At 42.0% G+C, this 21826-nt stretch overlaps 1 protein-coding gene across 1 annotated transcript in view; it reads left to right on the forward strand.

Moving 5' to 3' along the window:
* Positions 1–16705, forward strand: part of acin1a (apoptotic chromatin condensation inducer 1a) — a 21902-nt gene extending 5197 nt beyond the window's left edge. Inside the window, 17 exon segments of the mRNA XM_020604487.1 lie at positions 881–992; positions 1096–1151; positions 1316–1850; positions 1853–4029; positions 6530–6685; positions 6942–7027; positions 9958–10015; positions 12537–12576; positions 12873–13015; positions 13124–13267; positions 13400–13595; positions 13875–14020; positions 14452–14559; positions 14651–14758; positions 14843–15149; positions 15235–15335; positions 15436–16705. Coding sequence (XP_020460143.1) covers positions 881–992; positions 1096–1151; positions 1316–1850; positions 1853–4029; positions 6530–6685; positions 6942–7027; positions 9958–10015; positions 12537–12576; positions 12873–13015; positions 13124–13267; positions 13400–13595; positions 13875–14020; positions 14452–14559; positions 14651–14758; positions 14843–15149; positions 15235–15335; positions 15436–15756 — 4794 coding nt within the window. The 3' untranslated portion in view covers positions 15757–16705.
* Positions 16706–21826: the final 5121 nt, after the last annotated feature.

Here is a 21826-nt window from a genome sequence, read left to right on the forward strand (position 1 = left end):
GGCCTCAGCAAGGTCCCAGTACAGGCTATACCTTGAGCAAGAACGCAAAAAGAGGGAGAGTGCTGCTCAGACACTGAAGAGGAAGGCCGCAGAGGAAGAACTAGTGGCGCTCAGACAGCAACGCAGAGTCCTGGACGATGTCTGTGCCATCCTTGAAAATGATGCCAACAAGTTGGCCGAGGTGGCAGAGGGGAAGGCTGGGTCAAAAATGGCCCAGCTTATCACTAAATCCAACACACTCAGAAGGAGATACAAAGAGAAAAAAGAGGAACTGGATAAAATGGACAAAACTATTGAAGAAAAGGCCATGCAATTAAGACACTTGCCATAAAATTCTTTTGCTCATGAGTTCATTTTAGGCCTATAGCAAAGGTTTATGTTAAAATCAAATAATACCAGTTCATAGTTCATATAGCAGATGCCAGTTTGTAGCAGCGAATGCCAGCCAGTGTGCTGGAACTGTTCTCTTCATTGCACATTTTTTGTAGTTTGTTTTATTTTTATTCATGAAGTGAAATAAATGTGTGCAATATGTGGTCAACATCAGTGAGTCTCTAAATCTATTCTGTTGTGTATAGTGTTATATATGTCAAAATCTGCTTCAACCTTAATAAGGTCGCTGATTAACACTTGAAACTCAGTGTCATGATGGTTTTAAAAAAATCCGAAGGTAGTAAAAAAAGGTATTAAAAGGTATCAAATTTAACTTAAGGATTGCTGTATATACCCTGGACTCAAAGAAGCTTTTATTTTCACTTCAAAGCCAAGTCTCTTCACATGTAACAGTGTATTAGCACAGTTCTTGTGAATGTTTGCAAAAAAGTTACATGTGTGAACCTGAGAATTTGCAGCCTACTTTTAATGATCTCTCTGTATTTAGATGGCTGAGGAAATGAGCCAGAACAGCTTTATCAAGCAGTATCTGGCTAAACAACAAGAGCTTTTGAGGCAGCGCCTGGAGAAGGAGGCTCGTGAAGCATATGAAACAAATGGTAAGTGTTATTAGAATCCTCCACTGAAAATGAGTAAACTACTGTACTCATCTAGAATCATTATGAAAACATTTTTGTGACTTTATTTCTCCTTTGTAAACAGAGCAAGAAGACCATTCAGAAGTTAACAACAGTACCTCATGTGCTTCTCAAGCCCAGGTCAGAAATCCCTTTTCTCTTATGGTAGTCAGTCACATTTTCTAATCTTTTTGCCTGGAAAGCTTCTATGCTCAAAGATATTTTATATTCAAAAGGAACTTGCTCCTAAGGATTGTGACAGATCATTTACATGGAATGCAATTGGTGCCTTCTGTTCTCATCAGGATGTCACAGCAGCACTGACTGAGCAGCACAGGCCACCTGGCCCCTCTAGTGGAGAGGGATTCTTTGGTGCAGGACATGATGAAGAGGGTAACAGGAACCAGGAGGCTGACATGTCCAGTCCTCCTGCTTCTGGGTCAGTGGCAATGTGCATTCCAGGCGGGGAGCACCAGCCAGAGAGGGATTCTGCATCCGGAAAAGTTGCAGCTGACAGTGACGATGAGGATAGTGAGGATGGCGAGGAGGATGGTGACAATGATGACTGGAACAGCGGTACTCGGAGAAGCTTCAGGGAGCCAGCCAGAGCACCCATGACTAGAGACAGGTCTGGAGCATCCTGTCAGCCTCAGCAGCAGCACATCCCATCCCTTCTGTCTCCTCAGCTCCGCCAGCCAACACCTCCCCCCTCCCCACCTCCAGAGTTGTCATTCCCTTTGCCTGACACCCCTAAACAGAGCCCCCCTAGTCCAGGTGTAGCCCCAGCTAGGCACTCCCCTAGTACCTCCAGCTCTGGTTCTTCCAGCAGCGGCAGCAGTAGCAAAATGTTGAGCGCAAGCCTGGACCACTGACCCTTCTGGCACGTAAAATGGAGTCAGAAGGTGCTTTCTCTGGAGCAACTTGGCATGGTGGTGATGGGGAAGGTGATAGACAAGACAGCAGTCCACCCTCAGCTACATTGTTTCCTGGTAGAGGACCTCCAGAGGGTCTGGTATCTGCCATCACTCACACAACCAACACTGCAGGCCATGCGCCATTTCCCATGATTCCAGGCACCAACCAGGGTGTCACCGGAGCACATTCGGGCCATATTCAAGTACCAGTGAGTGTGCTCAAGGCCACTGCCACAGAAAAGAGGGATTTTGAGATAGAAAGAGAAAAGGCACTTGAGCGAGAACAAGAAATTGAGGCAGAGCGGGAAAGAGCCCTTGCACTTGAGAGAGAGGAAAGACAGAAAGCCTTGGAGAGAGAGAGAATTGAGCGGCAGCACACCTTAGAAAGAGAAGAACGAGAAAAGGCTTTGCAGCGGGAGAGGGAACTTGCTCTAGAGCAAGAAAGACAGGAGAGGGCACTAGCTTTGGCTAAAGAGAGGGAAGAGCAAGAGCAAGCCTTGGCACAAGAGAGGGCCCTGGAGCTAGAGAGGCAGAAGGAGCTTGAAAGACAGAGGGTCCTGGAGCAAGAACGTCTACAGAGAGAAAAAGAGGAGAGAGAGAGGGAAGAAATTGAGAGAATGATGGAGCTAGAAAGAGCCAAGGTTTTGGAGAAGGAAAAGGAGAGAGAAAGGGCTCTTGAACAAGAGAGATTAGAAAAGGAACGAGCTTTGGAGCTTGAGAGGCAGGAGAAAGAGAGGACTGAAAGAGAGAAGGCTTTGGCATTGGAAAGGGAAAGGTTAGAGAGGGAGAAAGCCTTAGAACAAGAGAGAGAGAAAGCCCTGGAGCAAGAGAAACAAGAAAGAGAGAGGGCCATTGAGGAAGAGAGAATAGAAAGAGAAAAAGTTCTAGAACAAGAAAGGCTGGAGAAGGAGAGGGCCCTAGAGCAAGAGAAGCTGGAGCTTGAGAGGAAGGAAAAGGAGAGACTTGAAAGGGAGAAATCAATGGAACTAGAGAGGGAAAAGGTCTTGGAATGGGAGAGGGAAGAAGAGAAGAAAGCAGAAAGAAAGGCAGCTCTGGAACAAGATAAGATGGAGAAAGAAAGAGAAAAGGAGAGAAAAGCTAGGCTAGAGAAGGAAAAAGCTCTAGAGCAGGAGAAATTTGAAAGGGAGAGAGCCATGGAGGAGGAGAGGAAAGAGAAAGAGAGAGTTTTGGAGGAAGAGAGGGGAAAAGCTCTTGAACATGAAAGATTAGAGAAGGAGAAAGAAAAGGAGAAGCAGGAGAGGGCCCTGGAACAGGAGAAAGAGAGAACTAGGATGGCTGAAAAGGAGAGGGAGAGTCACCTCCCTCCATCCAAACGTGGCCGTGAGATTGGTCTCATCCCCATGCCCACTCCTCCCCCCCTCTCCACAGGACCAGCTAGAAAGTCATCATCAGAAGCAGGTGAGCAGGAAGATGTCCATGGTCGGATGTCCCGGAGTGAAGCCCAAGCAGCAGAGTCTGGTACACCCATGTCACCAATACCTCTGTCACCACAGTCCTCATTTAAGAAGTTCCGGTTCTTAAGGGACTCCCCAGTTCAGTCCCAAACTTTCTCCTCTTCCACGGTTATCAAGCGGCCCCGTACCTTCTCTGATACCCCACAGCCACGGGCCTCACCTGTGTCCTCCCCCACTAGTGTCGAGGAGGAACACCAGCCCTCAACTGAACAGGAAGAGCCACAGATGCAGACTAAACATGAGGTCGATGTGGTGCCGCTGGAGTCTTTTGGAACCCAGTCTGAGAAAGAAGGCATTGTTAGTACTACACTGAGCCTGAGTCCCAAAAAGGAAGAGGCCACAAGCCTCAGAATGAAGTACAAACAACAGTCTGATTCAGTGAACACTGAACAGGATGTCAAGGGATCCGCCAAAAAAGCAAAAGAAGTAAATGAGCGCAAGGACCCTTCAATCCCAGTGGAAGCTGCACAGTGGACAAGAAGATATGCAAAGGAGGAGGATAAACAAACAAGACAAAGATCATCATCTAAAGATTCCTCATCCTCAGAATCAGACTCTGGGTCTTCATCATCTCAGTCCAGTGGTTCATCCACAACTTCTCAAGAGAAAACCACCTCCAGAGGCAGAAGGGTAAGTGGTCTGAAAGGAACCTCTCTGTCCTTAACATATTGTCCAGTGTTCTACTGTCTTTTCATGGAATCACCTAAAGTACTTTTTACACTGATAAGCTAAAATAAAAGAATTGTTTTAATGCAAAGTGAAATCAGATCTATACAAATTGTCAAACACATACTGCATGCTGACTACATGCAGTCATTAGCAGTTGTAATTAGAGCTCACGATGCAGGCACAACTTCAGTTTTAGGTGGGAGTTTTCAGACAAGACTACTATTAGGCAAGGAGAGGATGCCTATTACTGTTTACTGGTGCTTCACAGTAAGCGTCAGGACATCTTAAGGTAGCATTTACATTTTTACGGGAGTATTTATTTCGCCTTGGAATATCTAAAGTTACTGAAGTGGTATAACAACAACACCCAAATTTAGAGGATCAATTGGCATTACAATTCAATTTTTGCGTTGGGAATGGCGGTGTTTGGTGTGGATACTTCCTGTTATGTCCAGGAGCTGCACTATGCCACCCCTGCATATCATAAGAGCCTTTCATAACAGTAAAATGTTTTAAAACCTTCACTGGCCTCTTCACCTGCCAATGAGCACAGGGGGATATTTATTAAACCTGTTGCAAGTTACCATCAGGTGCAGAAAATACTGCGGCACCACAGTCTTTAAATTTTCTTTATTTAGTGGCAATTTTACCTATACATACATAAATGAGCACAGCTCCAGCTATGTTAATTTGAATACACCTCTGCTTTGGATCTGCTGCCTGAAGGCATGGGTGGACTGAGAGGAAGTGTAGAAGAATGTCTTAAGTTCACAGTGACCAAACTTTAATATGGTTAATAAAGAAATCAACAAACACATTTCAGAACTTAAGTCACATAGTCTCATGCTAGTCAAATGATCTTTTATTTAATTCAGTAACTGAAGCATGGTTGACAAAGTCCCTCACATGCTCCTCTGGCGAGTGATGCGATTTACAAACATTCTCTCTCTCCTCAAACATGTTCTTTTGACTATGTCTCAGGTGACTAGCAGCTGCCGGCTGACAGCAGTCTTGCTAATTTTAACACCTGCTTTCTCATAAAATTAAATCTCAGCCATGGTAAATCAGGTGCTGAGGGTATTTGTATAAATTTCCATCCTCTCCTTCCTAATTTTTGCATTTCTGAAGGGGAACACCTTAAAATACATATTGGATGCACCTCAGCACAGATTCCTGCGCTACTGCATTTCTTCTGTTTCTCACTGCTAGTCCTTAGTTGAATGTGAACATGTGCAGTTTCACAGCTAGTGTCAGAAAATGAGCTGCAAATTACGGTGCTACCCAACTGTACTACCAGTGTGAACTGTTCATTCTTTTTTCCTTTAATATAGCCTGGACTGTCAGAAAATCAACTGGCATGAATTTCACTGGTCATTTTGAACACATAAACGTTGGTATTCAAATGCAAAAGAGTGACAGGGACATATTTCTGAGCACTTAATCAGTAAAGACATTTGTTTATGATGCAAGATTTAAATTGTGACTTATTTAAATTTACGACATACTGTATATTGCTGGGCTTCCATATGGATTTGTTGGGATAGTAAGACAGCAGCACACTTGTATTTCTGTTGAAACTGTGCTCTTATGGGCAGTTTTTCCTTTTGAGACATGGTTATAGCCTAGTTTACAAGTTTGAACTTCTCTCCTCAGTTAAGCACAGCACATGCTGTTATGTTTAATGTGTGCCAGCTTGCACTGCTAAAGAATATAAGAAAACATACTAGTCCTCTGATATACAAGTGTTTGAAAACACTTCCAATAAAGTACAAGTCTCACCTTTATGTGTATTGTCTTAGTGGATTTTATTGCCTTTTTCTCCTTATTCTCAGCAGCAGTTGGCTAAATAGTGTTGTCGGACCACAGGGGGACGTATTGAGCAAATTGCTGCTTGGCACACCTAAATGAGGATGACTTGCTAACATGGGCTGGGACTGCCTTCTATTGTAATGCGCACTGGCTGACGAAAAATAAAATGAAAGATAAAAACAAAGACTCAACTAGAAGACTCTCAGTTGTCTGATGGGTCTCTTGACTAATGACTCGACTAGCCAGCTTTGAGGGGGCAGCCCAAGTAAATATCCCCATAGTGTCTTACCTGATGTATTTGAATGCAACATTAAGCTACTGCTAATACATACTCAACACTTGGTGGCTTTTACAGTGAAGACATGTCTGAAGGTGCGTTGACTGACTGTGTCTTCAGGGGTTGTTTACAATAGCTCTTTGTTCAGTGCCTAAATGCAAAATTGTGCTTGTCACGTGTATAAAACTGTCAGATGATGGTATATTTGTGCTCAGATTAGTATATGGGCAACATTCAACTCGCATGCAGGAGGTTTCAACACATGTTGAGTGAGCTCTGTTTATTTCAAGGTTGTATTAGTGTAGTAAAAACAAAGCATATTTTGTATATTTTTTTATGTGCCTAAAATATTGCTGTGTTGTCTGTGTGTTTTAGGAGGGGAAACCTGAAAGAGATCCCTTGCAACAGCACAGAGTGACAGTAGAGGCTCCAACTGAGGGTTTAAAGGACACCTCAAAAGCTTTGCCTTCCAGAGGAGAGATTTCTGGAGAGGAGAGCAACACAACTGCTGATAGAGAGAGTCACACCATGGTCAGTTGCTTATAAGTGATCTCACCATCAGATTTTTTAACATCAGTAACAGCTGTGTGTGTCCACATCTTAACCAGAAATCTCAATTGCTAAGAAGATGGTTGCCTAACATCAGTTTATACTGTAGACAAATCTCATAATAGTGTTATACCAGCCAATGAGTTTCCTTTTGGTGAATACATCAACTACTTCAACAGCTGTGATATACAGTATGTTATTACCATCTTATTCAATTTCTGCTGTTTTAAATTCTCAGAAACATTTCACTGATTTACCAGCCAGAGAGGAGACACACAGGAAGAGAAAAGACAGCCATGAAGAGGAGAACAAAGACAAACAAAGGTCAGGTCTTGGTATTATGAAACTCATCCTTTACATTATTTGTGTGTGTGTGTCAGAATCGCACACAAAGGAATGAATCTGTGTCCTGCAAACTGTGAATTGGGTGTCTAGTTATTGTTGAGCTCTATTTGACATACACTTCTAAGACTTCATAGGCATTTTTTACAAAGCTGTTGCTCTGCCATGATTGTTAAATACATTTAACAAAAGACTGGTTTCACCAATTTGTGCACATTTTTAGTCCTTCATATTTGGGAAAGAGCATACACCTTACAATTGATTAAACGCTGTGGACAACACACAACAACATCCATAGTTTGTGGTTCAGTTTGAACCAAAAATGGCAAAAAAAGAACAAAAAGGCACACTGGAAAAAAAAAAAAAGTCGAAAAAACTCAACTGGACTAGGTTCTAGGTTGAAGACGTTTCACCTGGATTTTATCAGTCCTGTTGCTCTTAAATTTGTAGAGGCGTTCATTCTCCTGGCACAGTTTTTCCTCCACTTCATTTGTCTAGTGGACCTTTCACACTACAGTCCTTTTAAATCCCCATTCTTGAATCTTTACCTTTATTTACCGATATGTCTCTCTCAGGGGACGCGTTGGTGACATCATCAGTCGCTGATGTGAGTAACAAATGTAAAAGATGTATATAAAAAAAACTCTTTAGGTGAACAACTGGAAGAACCTGGATCTTAAGATTAGAATCTTTACATGGTACACGATTTTATCTGCCAACAGATAAAACAACATTAAGCTACTGATTTTATCTACTAGGACAGGCTGGGCCTGATCAGTCATATCCAGATCCCATTCACAGTTGGCTCAACAGCTGCTAAGTGTATCCCCACCATAAGTGGTAGAAATACTCAGTTGTAGAGATATATATTCCCAATTCTAGAGTTGACATTCACTGTATAAACTCCACAGCGACTATATAGAGTTTCCACTCTATTTTGGTTGTATTAATTTTACAACTTTACAGTGGCTCTAAACACCAGACTTATCCAGTCTCCCAGAAAAATCAAGAAATTGTTAAGGCTAACTCAAATACCAAACACAACACTGGAGTAGAAGCTTAATGCATAGATGTTTTATTAAAAAGATGAATAGAAAGATAAAGTCACTTTCAGCTTTTTCCCATTTAGGGAATCATCACACTGACGACTCGCATGTTGACATTTGGCATGTGTTTTACGCTGGATGCCCTTCCTGATGCAACCCTGATTCGAACCCGGGGCGCTGCGGCGAGAGCGCTGTGCCTTAACCACTAGCCTACCAGGGACGGCTATTAAAAAGATGAATAAATGAATGAAAAACATTTACCAAGCCCCTTAAAGGTGCTGCTGTAGCAGTGTGGAGAGGGAAAGAAGAGAGAGATGAACAAAAGCCCAGCCAACAAGCCAGCACAGGTGCCTGTCAATCAGCTAAGTAAGCTGGAAACAGGAAACTCCAGAATAAAACAGGATGTAACACAATGAATTCCAATTAATAGTCACCAGATTTCAAAGCTACTTCTGCTGCTCCCAGATGTTGCAGGTGTAATGTGATAAAACTGGACTCAGTAAAGACTTTTCTGAGCAATGCTATAGGAGTATGCATTATTTTTAAGAAGCTCTCACTCAATATCTGTGTTTACATTATTTCATAAACTGACAGGAAAAGGGCTCACTATTTTGGATCGCATCGTGTTTATATTGTTTTCATGAAAGTGACAGTGTAACACAGTTAAAATATTTTTGTGGTCATTGTTTGTCAAATGTAAAATATCAAATATAAGTTCACTGCCATCAGATCACATAATCCCATTAGAGCCTGCGTATCTTTATGTTTCTGAATAAGGTATGGTGACGATAAAGCAGTGTCATATGAGATGCTGGTTATTGAATTTTCCATCAGGCGATTGATTAGACTGCCCTAAAGCCGGTGTGGCTGAGAAGACGCGGGTCCTTTCTTTTTACAGATGATTTTTTTGTTCGTTGTAACATGGCTGTGCTCTGCTGATGGCTTTAGTTACCATTGCCGGGCTGTGGTTTTCATACAGCTGCTCAGCTAAACAGAAGGCGAGGCCTTGTCCGTCGCAGGTTTCAGTTGTCAGCCGGACCGAGCATGAATGCGTTCATGGAGGAGTAGTCTCTGGTGAGAGTGAGGTAGGAGTGAGAGAAGGGAAGGAAGGTAGGTCGCTGCGGTGCACTCGTTTTAGCATCAGCGGCGGCGGTTTGTGTGTGTGCTGCGTTTGAACGGAGAACACTGTGTTTGCTGTGATGCCCCAAGCACATTTTAATCGGAATGAGTGGACGTGTTCACGTGTGCGTGCACGAGGATGACACGGCGGCGTGGTATTGTGTGAATGTCGCTGAGCGCTCGGCTTAGGCTGGACGAACTTGGGACGATTGCGATGGCGGTGCATTCCTCGACTCCTCTCCCCGGCTCATTTTCTTTTGGAATATTAATAGCAACGAATTACAAAATGACAGTTTTCAATCTTGTGAGAGGCGTTTAAAGCGGTTATTTTTGCAGCATCTGGATTTTAAATTGGTTTCCATTTTTATCTTGTCTATGTTTAAGGATGTTAAACGTAGTTTCATGATATTTAATGATATTTAAATGAGCATAGTAGTGCTTTTGCATGTTTATTCCAGTTAACTACAAATCATGTATACTTCATGTAATTGCGATCTCATAATAATTTTGGCTGCACACATTCTATTCTCAATTTTCTATTACTCAGATTTTGACATTAAGTTTTGATATTCTGTATTCATATTAAAATTTCATATTCTGTTGTAATGCTGTGAATTTATGCATTTATTTTTAACTACTTTATTTGGTTTTCAAGATAAATAGAAAAGATTTTCTCTTGACTTTATCCTAACTGTCTGCCTCTCTGTTCCATCCTTTCTTGTTGATGTTTTTTTTCACACTGTGCAGGCAGGTGAAGGAACTTGCCATGGCAGAGCCAGAGAAACCTCCAGAGACCATTGAGGAGGTAAGGCATTTGAAGAACCATGAATTGTTTTGGTCATCAAAGCTGTCAGTTGCTGAGGACTTAAATGGATCGACCCATTTGAGCCTTCATAGCTGCATTTCTGAGATTGGCACTAGGGATGCACCAATACCTTTTTTTTTCTTCAGACCAAATACAAGTACTTGCATTTGAGTACTTGCCTATACCAAGTACCAATACACAGGTACTTAATAAGAATGCAAGGCTTCTGCTACAAAAATTACCGAACATAAAAAAAGCTTTACAGTTTTTATTTTCATGAGATTTGCCTTCTGATTGTTATTAAATAAAATATAACAGATGGCTGTGCAAATGTTAAAACTTTGTGATAAACGCCGCACTGCCACTGTTCCTGTTCAGTTATAACATGGAACTGACTGAATGTCTGTATCCTAGAGTGTAGATTGTCATCCTCTGTTAGGATGAAATTATTTTGCAATCCCCGCCCAGAATGGCAAGTTTGGGAGGGCTTAAATTCACAGTTGGCAATTTCAGTGTTTAATGAGGGTATATGTTCTTACTTTAAACTGGTGACTGTCCTCTCTGGTGGACACATGCACTGTTATAGAGGAGCTGCTGGTCTCATGACAAGAATTCACTCATTTTCATACAGAGAGCTCATTAGATTTTTGGCTGGTTAAAGTGAGCATTTGGTTTTTATTGTTCTCAACAAACTTGCTACAGTCAGCATAATGAGCACCGTATGGGTTTAGTGAGTGAACAGGACCAGGCATTTTGACCATGAGGAGAATGAAGATGTCACATTGCTGTAAGTTTGTTGCTGTGTTCAGCTTGTTTAACAGGTGTTTGGATTACTGTTTGGATTTTGTTGCCCATATCAAGCCTCTGCCAATATTACTGGTTCTGCTGCATCTGTTCCACTGTCCCCAAGAATCCAGAGTTGACCACAGATAGGCCCACGAGGCTGCACTGCAGAGAGACACCCATGGCAAAAAAAAAAAAAAAAACCTGCCTCGTTTTCAGGGATATGTATGGCAAGATCTATATACGGGACCAGAAGATTCAAAGACGAGGTTGGCTATTCACTTTGACCCACCTCTTTTATCCTCGAGTCCATGAATCTGCCCAAGGGCCTCAAAGCTCTACACAGAGAAGAGACCAGCAGGGACATGCACTCGCATCACATCAAAGCTGCTGTGAAACCCTCACAACAGCTCACCAGTTTTCAGATGGTCTCACTTCGAGACATTTCTAATGCACTTGCAAATACATGTGAGGCATTGTGGACATGCATTTAACGTGGCTGGTGAATTGTCACATTTTGGATTTTTGTTAATACCTTGATGAGATTTGGATTTCTCCAGCACAGGCCCCTAACCTTTTATCTGAACTTAGTGGGCTTCAGAGATTTTAACTGAACTGAAGAAAGACTTCTCTATTGGTAGAAGGATGTTGGAGATGGAGCTGCCAAGCAAGAAGTCAAGAGGAAGGCCAAAGAGGAGATATATGGATGTGCTAAAAGAGGACATGAAGTTAATTGGGGCGAGAGTAGAGGATGCCGAGGATAGAGTTAGCTGGAAACAGATGATTCATTGTGGTGACCCCTAACGGGAACAGTCGAAAGAAGAAGAAGAAGAAAGACTTCTCATTTAGGTCTCTTTCTACAGCATCCAAATATTTGATACTTTGACTCTCAGTATGTAATTAGACCTCTAAGTACAACTGAGCAATAAAATCAAAATGTTGGATTTGTATGCTCTGCGACATGTTTACAACATGCACCATCTGGTCTACTAGAGCTGCTACATCTTTAAAGGGACTAATATGCCAGAACACCTTAGGATGACTGCTTTGGCCTAAAGTATTTTCAGGCCCCTACTGAAATGAACTGTTGAACCCATCCTGCCACCCAGCCAGCATTCCGATTTCCATCCAAACATCTCGGCCACCTTTGATTGGATTGTTGTTGCCTAGTTACAGTACATGTAGTCGTGATTGGGTCATATCCAGATAAGTAAGGATCAGGTGTCAGAGAAACTGCTTAGTTCCTGTAGTCTTTGGGATAATAACCATTTTTTGGGAAATGTTTTATTGTTGCACCTGTGGATTAATCCAAGTTGCTCTGAACCTCTATCTTGTAATCTTTCTTGACCTACTTCTATGAAACAAATTGTGGTTAGTGTCTCTTCAGGCACAGGGTTTTAAAATAATTTTAGCTCTGGGAATTAAACTGCCATATTTATCATATTGTTTGATAGAGACTGCAGCTACAGTTTACTCTTAAGAAGCAAGCTATATTCAAGAATATTAATTGTTGATTATCACATATACACACTTTAACACAAAACAGCGTGGTTCAGTGCCATGAGTTGACTTGAATTTGATTTGTTTTTTGTCATTCACTCACAGTCCCTACGTGTCCCCCTTCTTGTCATGGTTTTAACCTTTCTTCCAACCTAACCTTGAATATTTATCTCCACCCATGGTGTCAGTCTCCCCTCTTTCATGTGTCCTGTGTTGTATTTATCTTCTTGCTTTACAGATACCGAAGGCCTTCTCGGCTCGTAAGATCTCTCTTAGCAGTGAGTACCCCCTGCCAACTCGATCTCTTCTTTACCACTATCTGTAACTGATCATTAGTCTTAGTTATATGCCATTTTTGTCTCATAAAAATCTTTTCATTATGTATCATGTAGTCTAAGGTTTAGAAACACTGCATAAATGTCTTAATGTGGATTATATGCTCATGACCATCTTCAAAAAAATTGGCCCAGAAGAAACTGTATCATCTTTATGGATTTTTTTTATATTCCATCTTTGCTTGTACTGTATCCCATGTGCCTCAGGATTCAGTATTTTTCTGTTCTTGTCTTACCAGGCAGCAGATCGTCCCCAGGCACTGGCAGTGCAGAGGGTGAGCAAGAGTCAGGGACTGCAGCTGGTCGCAAGAGGAGGTGGGGCTCCAGCACAGCTGTCACTGCCAAGAAACCTTCAATCAGCATCACTACAGATTCACTCAAGGTACTTGCAGCATAGGAAGACTATGAGATGCTTGCATTGCTTCTGTCTTGTTTGTTGAATTTGGCAAGCTCATTCCTGTAGTGCAATATTTGTGTTCTTTGCCCTCAGTCTCTGATCCCAGACATCCGGCCTTGTCTTGGCCAGGAGGCAGTAGTGGACCTTCACCCAGAGGAAGCTGTCCTCTCTGGGGCTGAGGATGAAGAGAAGGAACGCTCTGACCAGGATCTACAGATCCGTCGCACTGTCACACAGGTTGGACTACAATTTGCTTCTTCTTTTTTTTTAAAGAACTCTTTATTGTGAAATGTAACATGCTGTTCAGGAAAGTCAGAGGGTTATTTCTCTATTGAGCACTGATTATGTTGATGCCCTCTATTATTGCAGGTGGTGCACTCAGAAAGCCAGGAGAATGGACAGAAAGAGGCAAAGAGGAGCAGACTTGAGGATCTGGAGGAGGAAGATCTTCAGGGAGACAGAGAAAGAACAAAGGCTCATGAAGAGAAGATGGACACCTCATTTCCTGGAGCTGTGGAAACCCAGTCCCCATTACATACCAGCCATGATGGAGAAAGCAGCACTGGTTAGAAAACAATCACAAAGTAGCTTGTATCAGTCATTTAGATCCATAAAGTCAGTTTCTGAAATGTAGTAATTGACTTGATTTTAATAAAATCCAGTTTTATTAATGTATAAAATGAGAGAATGTTCTGAATGATGGAATGTGTGTGTGTGTGTGTGTGTGTGTGTGTGTGTGTACATATATATTTTCTGTGTGTTATTACAAAGGTTGATGCTAATGAAAGTGCAGGTGTCATAACATTAGCAACACTAACTGACTGTTCTACCTTCTTTGCCTTAGTGACCCCCACCAACACCCTCATTCGTCGTTCCATCAGTCAGCAGAAAACGGGTGTTTGCATCACAATTGATGACCCTGTTCGTACAGCCCGGCAGCCCTCACCACCTCGTGGCAAAGTGTCCAACATTGTTCACATCTGCAACCTGGTGTGTTAACACTTTTTGTACTTGGTTCTTACTGTGTAGTACTGATGGGGAAAACATCTAAAGTCACTTGACGTATTACTAGCTAAGTATGGAGCTTTCATGATACATATTTGGCCTCTGATCATGGTCTTAAGATGAGTTGTTTTGTTGAAGCTTTGGCTACACAAACAATACTAGTGTTGCATTTGTTAATAAAAATTTTAGATGGTGCCGGGATTAGTCTTAAATTGAACTTGTGCAGTTCAAATTTGGTTTCTCCTGGATCGCTTTTTAGATTTCACATCCTCGTTATGTATCTTCAGTTTTTAAATTTTGCTGAAATGCATGTATACTTCATTATTTAATATACAGTATATAATTAGATATGTATTATGTTATGCATATGCTATGTACTTTTGATCACACTACATCTCCTGTAATATTTTGTTTAGGTGAGACCATTCACTTTGGGGCAACTTAAGGAGCTGCTCAGCAGAACTGGTATACTTGTGGAGGAGGGCTTCTGGATTGACAAAATCAAATCTCACTGCTATGTCACTGTGAGTTACTACAAGCATGTGTTCTTTCTGATAGAGGACTGTAACCTTTGGCCAGTGTCTCATGGAGCAACTGTCTTCTCTCTGTGTTTAGTACTCGAGCTCAGAGGAGGCAGTCGCCACGAGGGCAGCTCTTCATGGAGTGAAATGGCCTCAGAGCAACCCAAAAGTCCTTAGTGTAGATTTCTGTCAGCAGGATGAAGTAAGACCTTATTGTTATCCGTTTTTGTCTGTTACACCCACAATGCTGCGATGTCTGTAGCCTGATCATTTCTCTGCTTTGTAGCTTGAATTCCACAAAAATTTGGGTGCAGCTGACAGACCCGGAGCAGAGGAACAGGGGCCTGGCTCTGGCCGTGGTCGGACATCGGGCTTGCCCTCTCTCCTCCCTGAGCGAGACCAGTGGGCTGAGCGTGAGCGCGAGATGGAGCGCCGGGAGAGGGCCCGAGCAGAACGTGAGTGGGATCGAGACAAGGTTAGAGAGTTTGGAAAAGTTGGAGAAGAGAAGGAGGGAGGTGCGAGAAGATCGCGCTCCAGGGAAAGACGGCGTAAAGAGAGGGGAAAGAGCAAGGAGAAAAAGACTGATAAGAAGGGTAAGACATGCATATGGGATTAGACTGCATTTACATTAAGAGTTAAAATAGATTTTTGTTTAATATTGTCTCTTCTCTTGGGCAGAGAAAACTGCTGAGGATCCCCCTGCAAAGCTGCTTGATGACCTGTTCCGCAAAACTAAAGCAGCTCCTTGCATCTACTGGCTTCCACTTACAGATGAACAGGTGAAACACTAACCAGTTCATACTGTTTGCTTGCTGCTTTAGATGCATAATTTAAGTACATACATCTAGAAAGTTTTTTTTTTTCTTCTTCTTCTTTTAGTTTGTTCAACGAGAAGCTGCCAGAGCCGAACGGAGGAAGGAGCGTGAGAAGCGAAGGATGGAGCAAGAGGAGGAGGAGAAAAAAAGAGAAGAGGAACGTAAGGAGAGGGTGAAACTTGGAGGTGCCACACCAGGAGACCGGAATGAGGGTGAGAAGGACAAGGACAAGGACAGAGACCGGGACAAGGACAGAGACCGAGGTAGAGACAGGGAGAGGGAGAATGACAAACGCAGGGATGGTTATCGTAGGCCAGGGGGCAGTGGGGCAGGCGGGGGCAGACGCTCACGCAGCCGCAGCGACCCACGAGAAAGGCGACGCTAATGGCAAATCAGCTGATGGAACTTTCCTAAAAAAACCACCCTTTCACTACATGTACTTTGTTACAACTAAGACCCAACAGAGGACCAACTGATGTCGTCGTCATCATCTCTCAAATTGTCACTTTTTTTTTTAAAGGCACATCTACACCCACACACAGTCATGCTTAAAGGGGACTGTGATGTTTTGCAGTGTTGATTCCCACAGTGCTATTTGTCTTGCTCCTATTAAGGTTTGCTATCTTTTTCTTTACATTTGCTTCTCTTTGGTTTCTGTCTTGATGGCAGTATGGCATGCTGGGTAATTTAAATTATTTCCCCAGTGTTCCCCATTTGCCCCAAATTGTAGGTGCCAATTATGATTTGCAGTCATTTGTCGTTGCCTCAGTGTTTAACAGCTCTGCTGAATCCTTTTGTTGCTACATGTAGTCCAAGGCTCCCCTTGCCAGTCCTGCCTAAAGAGAAAACTCGGCCCTCTGGGCTTACGTAAATCTGAAAATATTGGAATATGTGTGTTTGGCATTTTGTACAGAAAATATAAGATGAATTCGAATCAAGTCTTTAAATAAGGCAGCTCGGGGGTATTTTTGAACAGGTGTGAAATAACTACTAAGGCAAAGCAGTGTTTCTCTTGCCCTCTGTTTAGTTAAAGAGATGAGACAGTTCTCTGTGGCAGAGAATCTGTCACTCACCTGACACAAGTTACGATTATGTCTTGATCATTAATTCTCTTCTTGCTCCCTCCTTTCCTCCTCATCTCTTAACCATGCACTGTCAGTACAGGCCCAAGAGGGGGAGGTTGCATTATGAGTTTTCTCACCAATGGTTTTAATATTGTTTTTTATCATTATTTTATCATTTAGTACAAGGGTTTGTTTTGATTTTTAAATTTCTTCTTTGAGTATGCCTATCAGTGGTGAATGTACAAATAATAAACATTGAAATTATCTTTCTTTTTTGTTCTCCCTGCTGATGGGGTGTGTAGTGTGATTTCTTGATTGTTGTTGGGGATCACCATTCAAAATGTAAACTCTGCATATACAGGTACTGGGAGCAGCTTAGTTCAAGCCAAGTAGGGTCATGGCCAGAAGTATTTACACCCCTACATTTCTGTCCGGTATTGCACCACATCTCCCAGAAATGTGTTGCAATCACAAAATCTTTTGTATTCTCATTTATTTATTTTGTTTGCATTGAAACAACACAAAAAAGCCAAATCTGATACATTTCACAGAGAAGTTCAAAAATACTGACACCCCAAACTTAATATTTGGTATCACACCCTTTGGACAAAATAGCTGAAATCAGTCACTTCCTGTAGCCATCATTGAGTTTCTTCAACCTCTCTACTGGAGCTGTGGACCACTCCTCTGTTGCCAGCTGCTCCAGGTCTCTCAGATTTGAAGGGTTTCTTCTCCCATCTACTGTTGTGAGATCTCTCCATAGGTGATCTATGGGATTTAGATCTGGACTCACTGCTTACTTCAGAACTCTGCAGCACACTGTCTGAAACCATTTCTGGTGCTTTTTGAAGTCTGCTTTGGGTCATTGTCCTGCTGTATGACCTCTGACCTCTGATGGAGACCCAGCCTTCTGACACTGGGCCCTACATTGTGCCCCAGAATTCATTGATAGTCTTCAGATCTGAAGCCAAGTCATCAGTGTCTGAAGCAGCAGAGCATCCCAAAAATATCAGTGAACCTCCACCGTGATTGACTGTAGGGACCATGTTCTCTTCTTTGAAGGCCTCATTTCATTTTCTGAAAACAGCAGAATGATGTGCTCGACCAAAAAGTTCTAGTTGAGTCTCATCTTTCCACAGGACTTTCTCCCAGAAGGATTGTAGCTTCCTCAGGTAGGTTTTTATCAAACTCCAATCTGGCATTTTTATATTTCTGTGTCAGCAGTGGGGCTCCCTGGGTCTCCTACCATAGTGTCCCTTGTCATTCAGATTATGATGGATAGTGTGAGCTGACACCGTTGCACCCTGTGCCTGTAGGTCTGCTTGAATTTATTTGGAAGTTGATCGAGGTTCTTTATCCACCACTGGAACAATCCTTTGTTGCAGTATGTCTATTTTTGTCCACATCCAGGGAGATTAGCTACAGCACCATGAGCTGTAAACCTCTTGACAATGTTGTGCACAGTGAACATAGGAACAGCCAGATCTCTGGAGATGGACTTGTAGCCTTGAGATTGTTCATGCAATAATAATTCTGTACATTTTTGGAGTTGTGTGTGGAATGTGTCAGATTTGGCTTTTCTCTGCTCTTTTGTGTCATTCCAATGCAAACAAAAGAAATAAACATGAGAATACCAAAGAATTTGTGATTGTAACATTTTTCTGTGAGATGTGCATTATTTGACAGACATGCATGGGTACCAATACTTTCCACCATGATTGTACACGTTCTGCATTTAAAGCTGTGGTTACAGTTGGAGTCCACAAGGTGTCAGTCACACCACACTGGCTCACCTCATTTAACACAAGAAAAATGACTGTGCAGTTATGTTAACTCAGAACAGTGGTGGAAAGTACAATTAAAGCTATCTGTACTTAAGTACTTTCATTTTCTACTACTTCAGCTTCATTACATTTTAGAGTCAAATATTGTACCTTTTAATCCTGCATTTATGAATTCAGTCATTTTTCAAAACCAAATTAATACAAAAATACTGTATCGGTATAAGACTTTATTGATCCCTGGTGGGAAATTCACTAGCTACCCAGCAGTAATTCAGATTAAATGCATATAAGCAGTTAAAACTAGCCTCCACCACCAGCGGCTGCAGCATGACATGTGATGTACACAATAATGCATCAGTAATTAAAATCCAATAATGACGTGCACTAATGTTAAATGTGCCGTTCTGCATGAGTACTTTTAGTACTTCAAGTATGTTTTGATGCTAATACATTAGTACTTTAAGTAACATAATGAATGCATGACTTGTAACTGTATTTTTACACATTTTACACAGAGGACGTTGGAACAATCTTATAAGAGATGTGATGTACCCACACAACTCAGTCAACAACTCCTGTAGTCTGTATTTTGACAAACACCACCTTCTCTTAGCGCCATGTAAGGAAAAAGACCAATGCCATTTCCCATCATTTAATATCTATCTGTGTGGTTTTTCTCTTAGTTGGGAGCAATTACCCTCTTGAGCATCTAGCTCTCTGTTACCCACTCTTCTCTGAGTCTCTTGTAAATCATGTATTTGCCCTCTTCCCTCTTCTGATGCCTTGTTCAGTCTCTTCAGTCTTGAGAGTCATCTTGCAGAGCTCAGCATTGCTCCTATGTAATTACAGCCCCATGGTCGCTGAGTATAACATTTTTCTACCCTGATGCAACTCACTGTGTCTGGACTCTGGAAGAACCAATGAATCCTTCACCCTGGCATCTCTCTGGCAGCCCAATAACAAATTTCTAAGTGGAGCAGCCTAGGAGGAATGAGAGCATCTAATATATGCATTTGTGTCAGAGATGTTTGAAGATAAGTTGAACTTGCGGCAAAGTGATGAAGCCTTGGCATATAGAAAGTTAGAAGGGATTGTTTTAGTTGAGATTTAGGATAGTGTGCTAAAGGAAAAAGAGAAGGCAAGGTAACAATGCTTTCAATAAACCTACAATATGGGGGAATTGAGTTCTCTCAAGAAAATATTCAAGACAACAGGTAGTCCTGGGACAAAACCTAAAGACTCTAAAACCTTAAGACTGGACAAACTCCTGAATTCTTGCACCACCTTCCAAAGATTTTGGTGTCTTTGACAGGAGGGAAGGAACCTAAACGAGTAAATGCACTACTCAACAGAACAATACAGGCTCATTCGAGATGAAATGTGTCTCACCTGGTAAGCTGATTAGAGCAACAGCAGTGGGTGGTGACAAAAATCCACAGTCAGTACAGACAGCTTAGGAACTTTTCACCAGCCTTCAGTCTTTACAGGAAGTCACAAAAACGTTCACATCATGTTAGATCTGATCTCGATTTAATAAAATGCCATCAAATCAAATTTTTCAGCTTCTCCTCGGGGTCCAAATAGTTGTTTTAATGATATTCTTCTATGTGACAAGGAGAGTGATAACATGCTGACCTGTGTTGATCTTCATATTATTGTACCTGAAAATGTATTTGGGCAACATTTCTCATATAAAGCAATCATCATATCAGTTTGCTGCTATATTTGAGCTGACTAGGCTTGATTTGATATGACACGGCATAAATACAGTCATAGTGATTTTTGATCTGTACAGATCATTTAAGAATCTTTACATCTCTCTTACCAAAGGCTTTGTCACTTAATTAATACTTAATGAACTAAATCAGTTCATATTGCAAAGTAGAACTGTCACAGTTTGCCTGCAGTCTGAGAACTACATGTAATGTACTGTACGCTGTCTGTATTCAGCTTCTCTGACTGATAAAAGGCACCATCAACCACACAACATTCTGCTGACAGAATAAACTTTCATAGTGGAAATAGCAATTAATAAAATCACAATTGCTGCAAGTATACAAGAAATGATATGTTTCAATAAAACGGCACATTGTTGATCCAACATCTAAACCAATCAAATTTCAGATCAGGTGAAAGCCAGATGTCTCCTATCATGCCCTGAGCTCTTGGAGTCGGCGGAGGGCAACTACAGAGCCTGGCTCCAAAAGCTGCATCTGGCTCGATCCCATGAGAATATCATTCGCTCACGTGGGTGTTACATCAGAGTGGGTCGGGATCATGTTGGACAGAAAACTAACAGGCATGCATTGTGCACCAATTGCTGGTGATCTGCAGTGACTGGATCTGTAGGCTTAAAGATTACAATCACTATATGTCTGACTATATGATTTTAACTGCCAGTTGTCATCACCAGCAGACCCAGTCCAACTTGTTCTGATAGTCATAATGCCAAAATTATATTAATAACTGTCTCAGCAACTGTCTAACCCCACCTGAAACAGGAAGTGACAACATCTAATCTAGTCTCAAAGCAGCAAAAGCTGAGCAATCATCTCATGGAAAGCTGAACCCATCAAAGAGAAACCCTGTAACTCACCCACCTCCATACACAATTAAGAAGAATTTTAGTTAATTGCCAGTGCTAGTACTAAATCCGCATTGTGAAATCTTAAGTCCTAAATTACCCGCTGCAGCTTTAACCCAGGAGTTTTCTCAGTTTGGCTCATGACCAGGAAAGGCAGTCCTGGACCTGTCCAGCTTGGTGGAACACCTGACTTGGCAAATCTAAAGCGGCACAGTGAGCAGCACTGTGTTTACTGATGTAGAGATGGCAGACAATTTTTCTACAGTTGTGGGTCTTTTACAGAACCACTGGTGACAGCTGGAGGACCACAAGTGTTTGTTGTAGAGCTCCGGTCAGTAGTAAAGGCCTCCATGACCAGCTAGTCAGCTGAGCAAGGCCGCTGTCGTGGCGATGAGTGGGCTGTAAAACTGTATGGTTTTGCTTTGTAAGCAGTCCCCGCACCTCCTCTTCACCTCACCTCCTCAGTGTAACCACATATGTCTTTGTGTCCAACACTGTAAAGAACTCAGCAGAGAGGCTCTCTAAGCTCCACTTTCAAAGACCACCTCTGATGTGGCCTTTTTGATGTCTGTGTTTCAGTACCCTCCCCTGATGGAGTTTTTCTTGTCTGTATCCTATTTACCCATGGTTTCCTCACTCTTGCACTCTCTCAGACATGTATACTTCTTAAAGATTTCCTTTTATTCTTCGGTGAAGGGAAACTGGCCTTTGTCATAAAAACATATGTGAGAAGAGTTTAGTGAGATGATGAAGGACAATATCTTGAAAGTCAGTCTTACCACTCCTTAAATTTCCCTTCATATATACACACCCTTCTCCCTCATCTATCAGTCTCCCACTCTTTTTCCCTCCCCCTTCCTCTTCTTTGTGAAATGTATGTACTTATGGAAACCAGATGTGGGTTGTTACGATGGAAGGCACAGTGAGAGAGAAAGCCTATGCATGAGGTAGTGTGAGATTTCATTAAGATGCAGCAGGGCATGTGGGAAGGGATTAAAGAGTAAGGAGTATGTATAAGGAGTA

Source organism: Monopterus albus, unplaced genomic scaffold (genome assembly GCF_001952655.1).
Source record: "Monopterus albus unplaced genomic scaffold, M_albus_1.0 scaffold66.1, whole genome shotgun sequence".
NCBI lineage: Eukaryota > Metazoa > Chordata > Actinopteri > Synbranchiformes > Synbranchidae > Monopterus > Monopterus albus.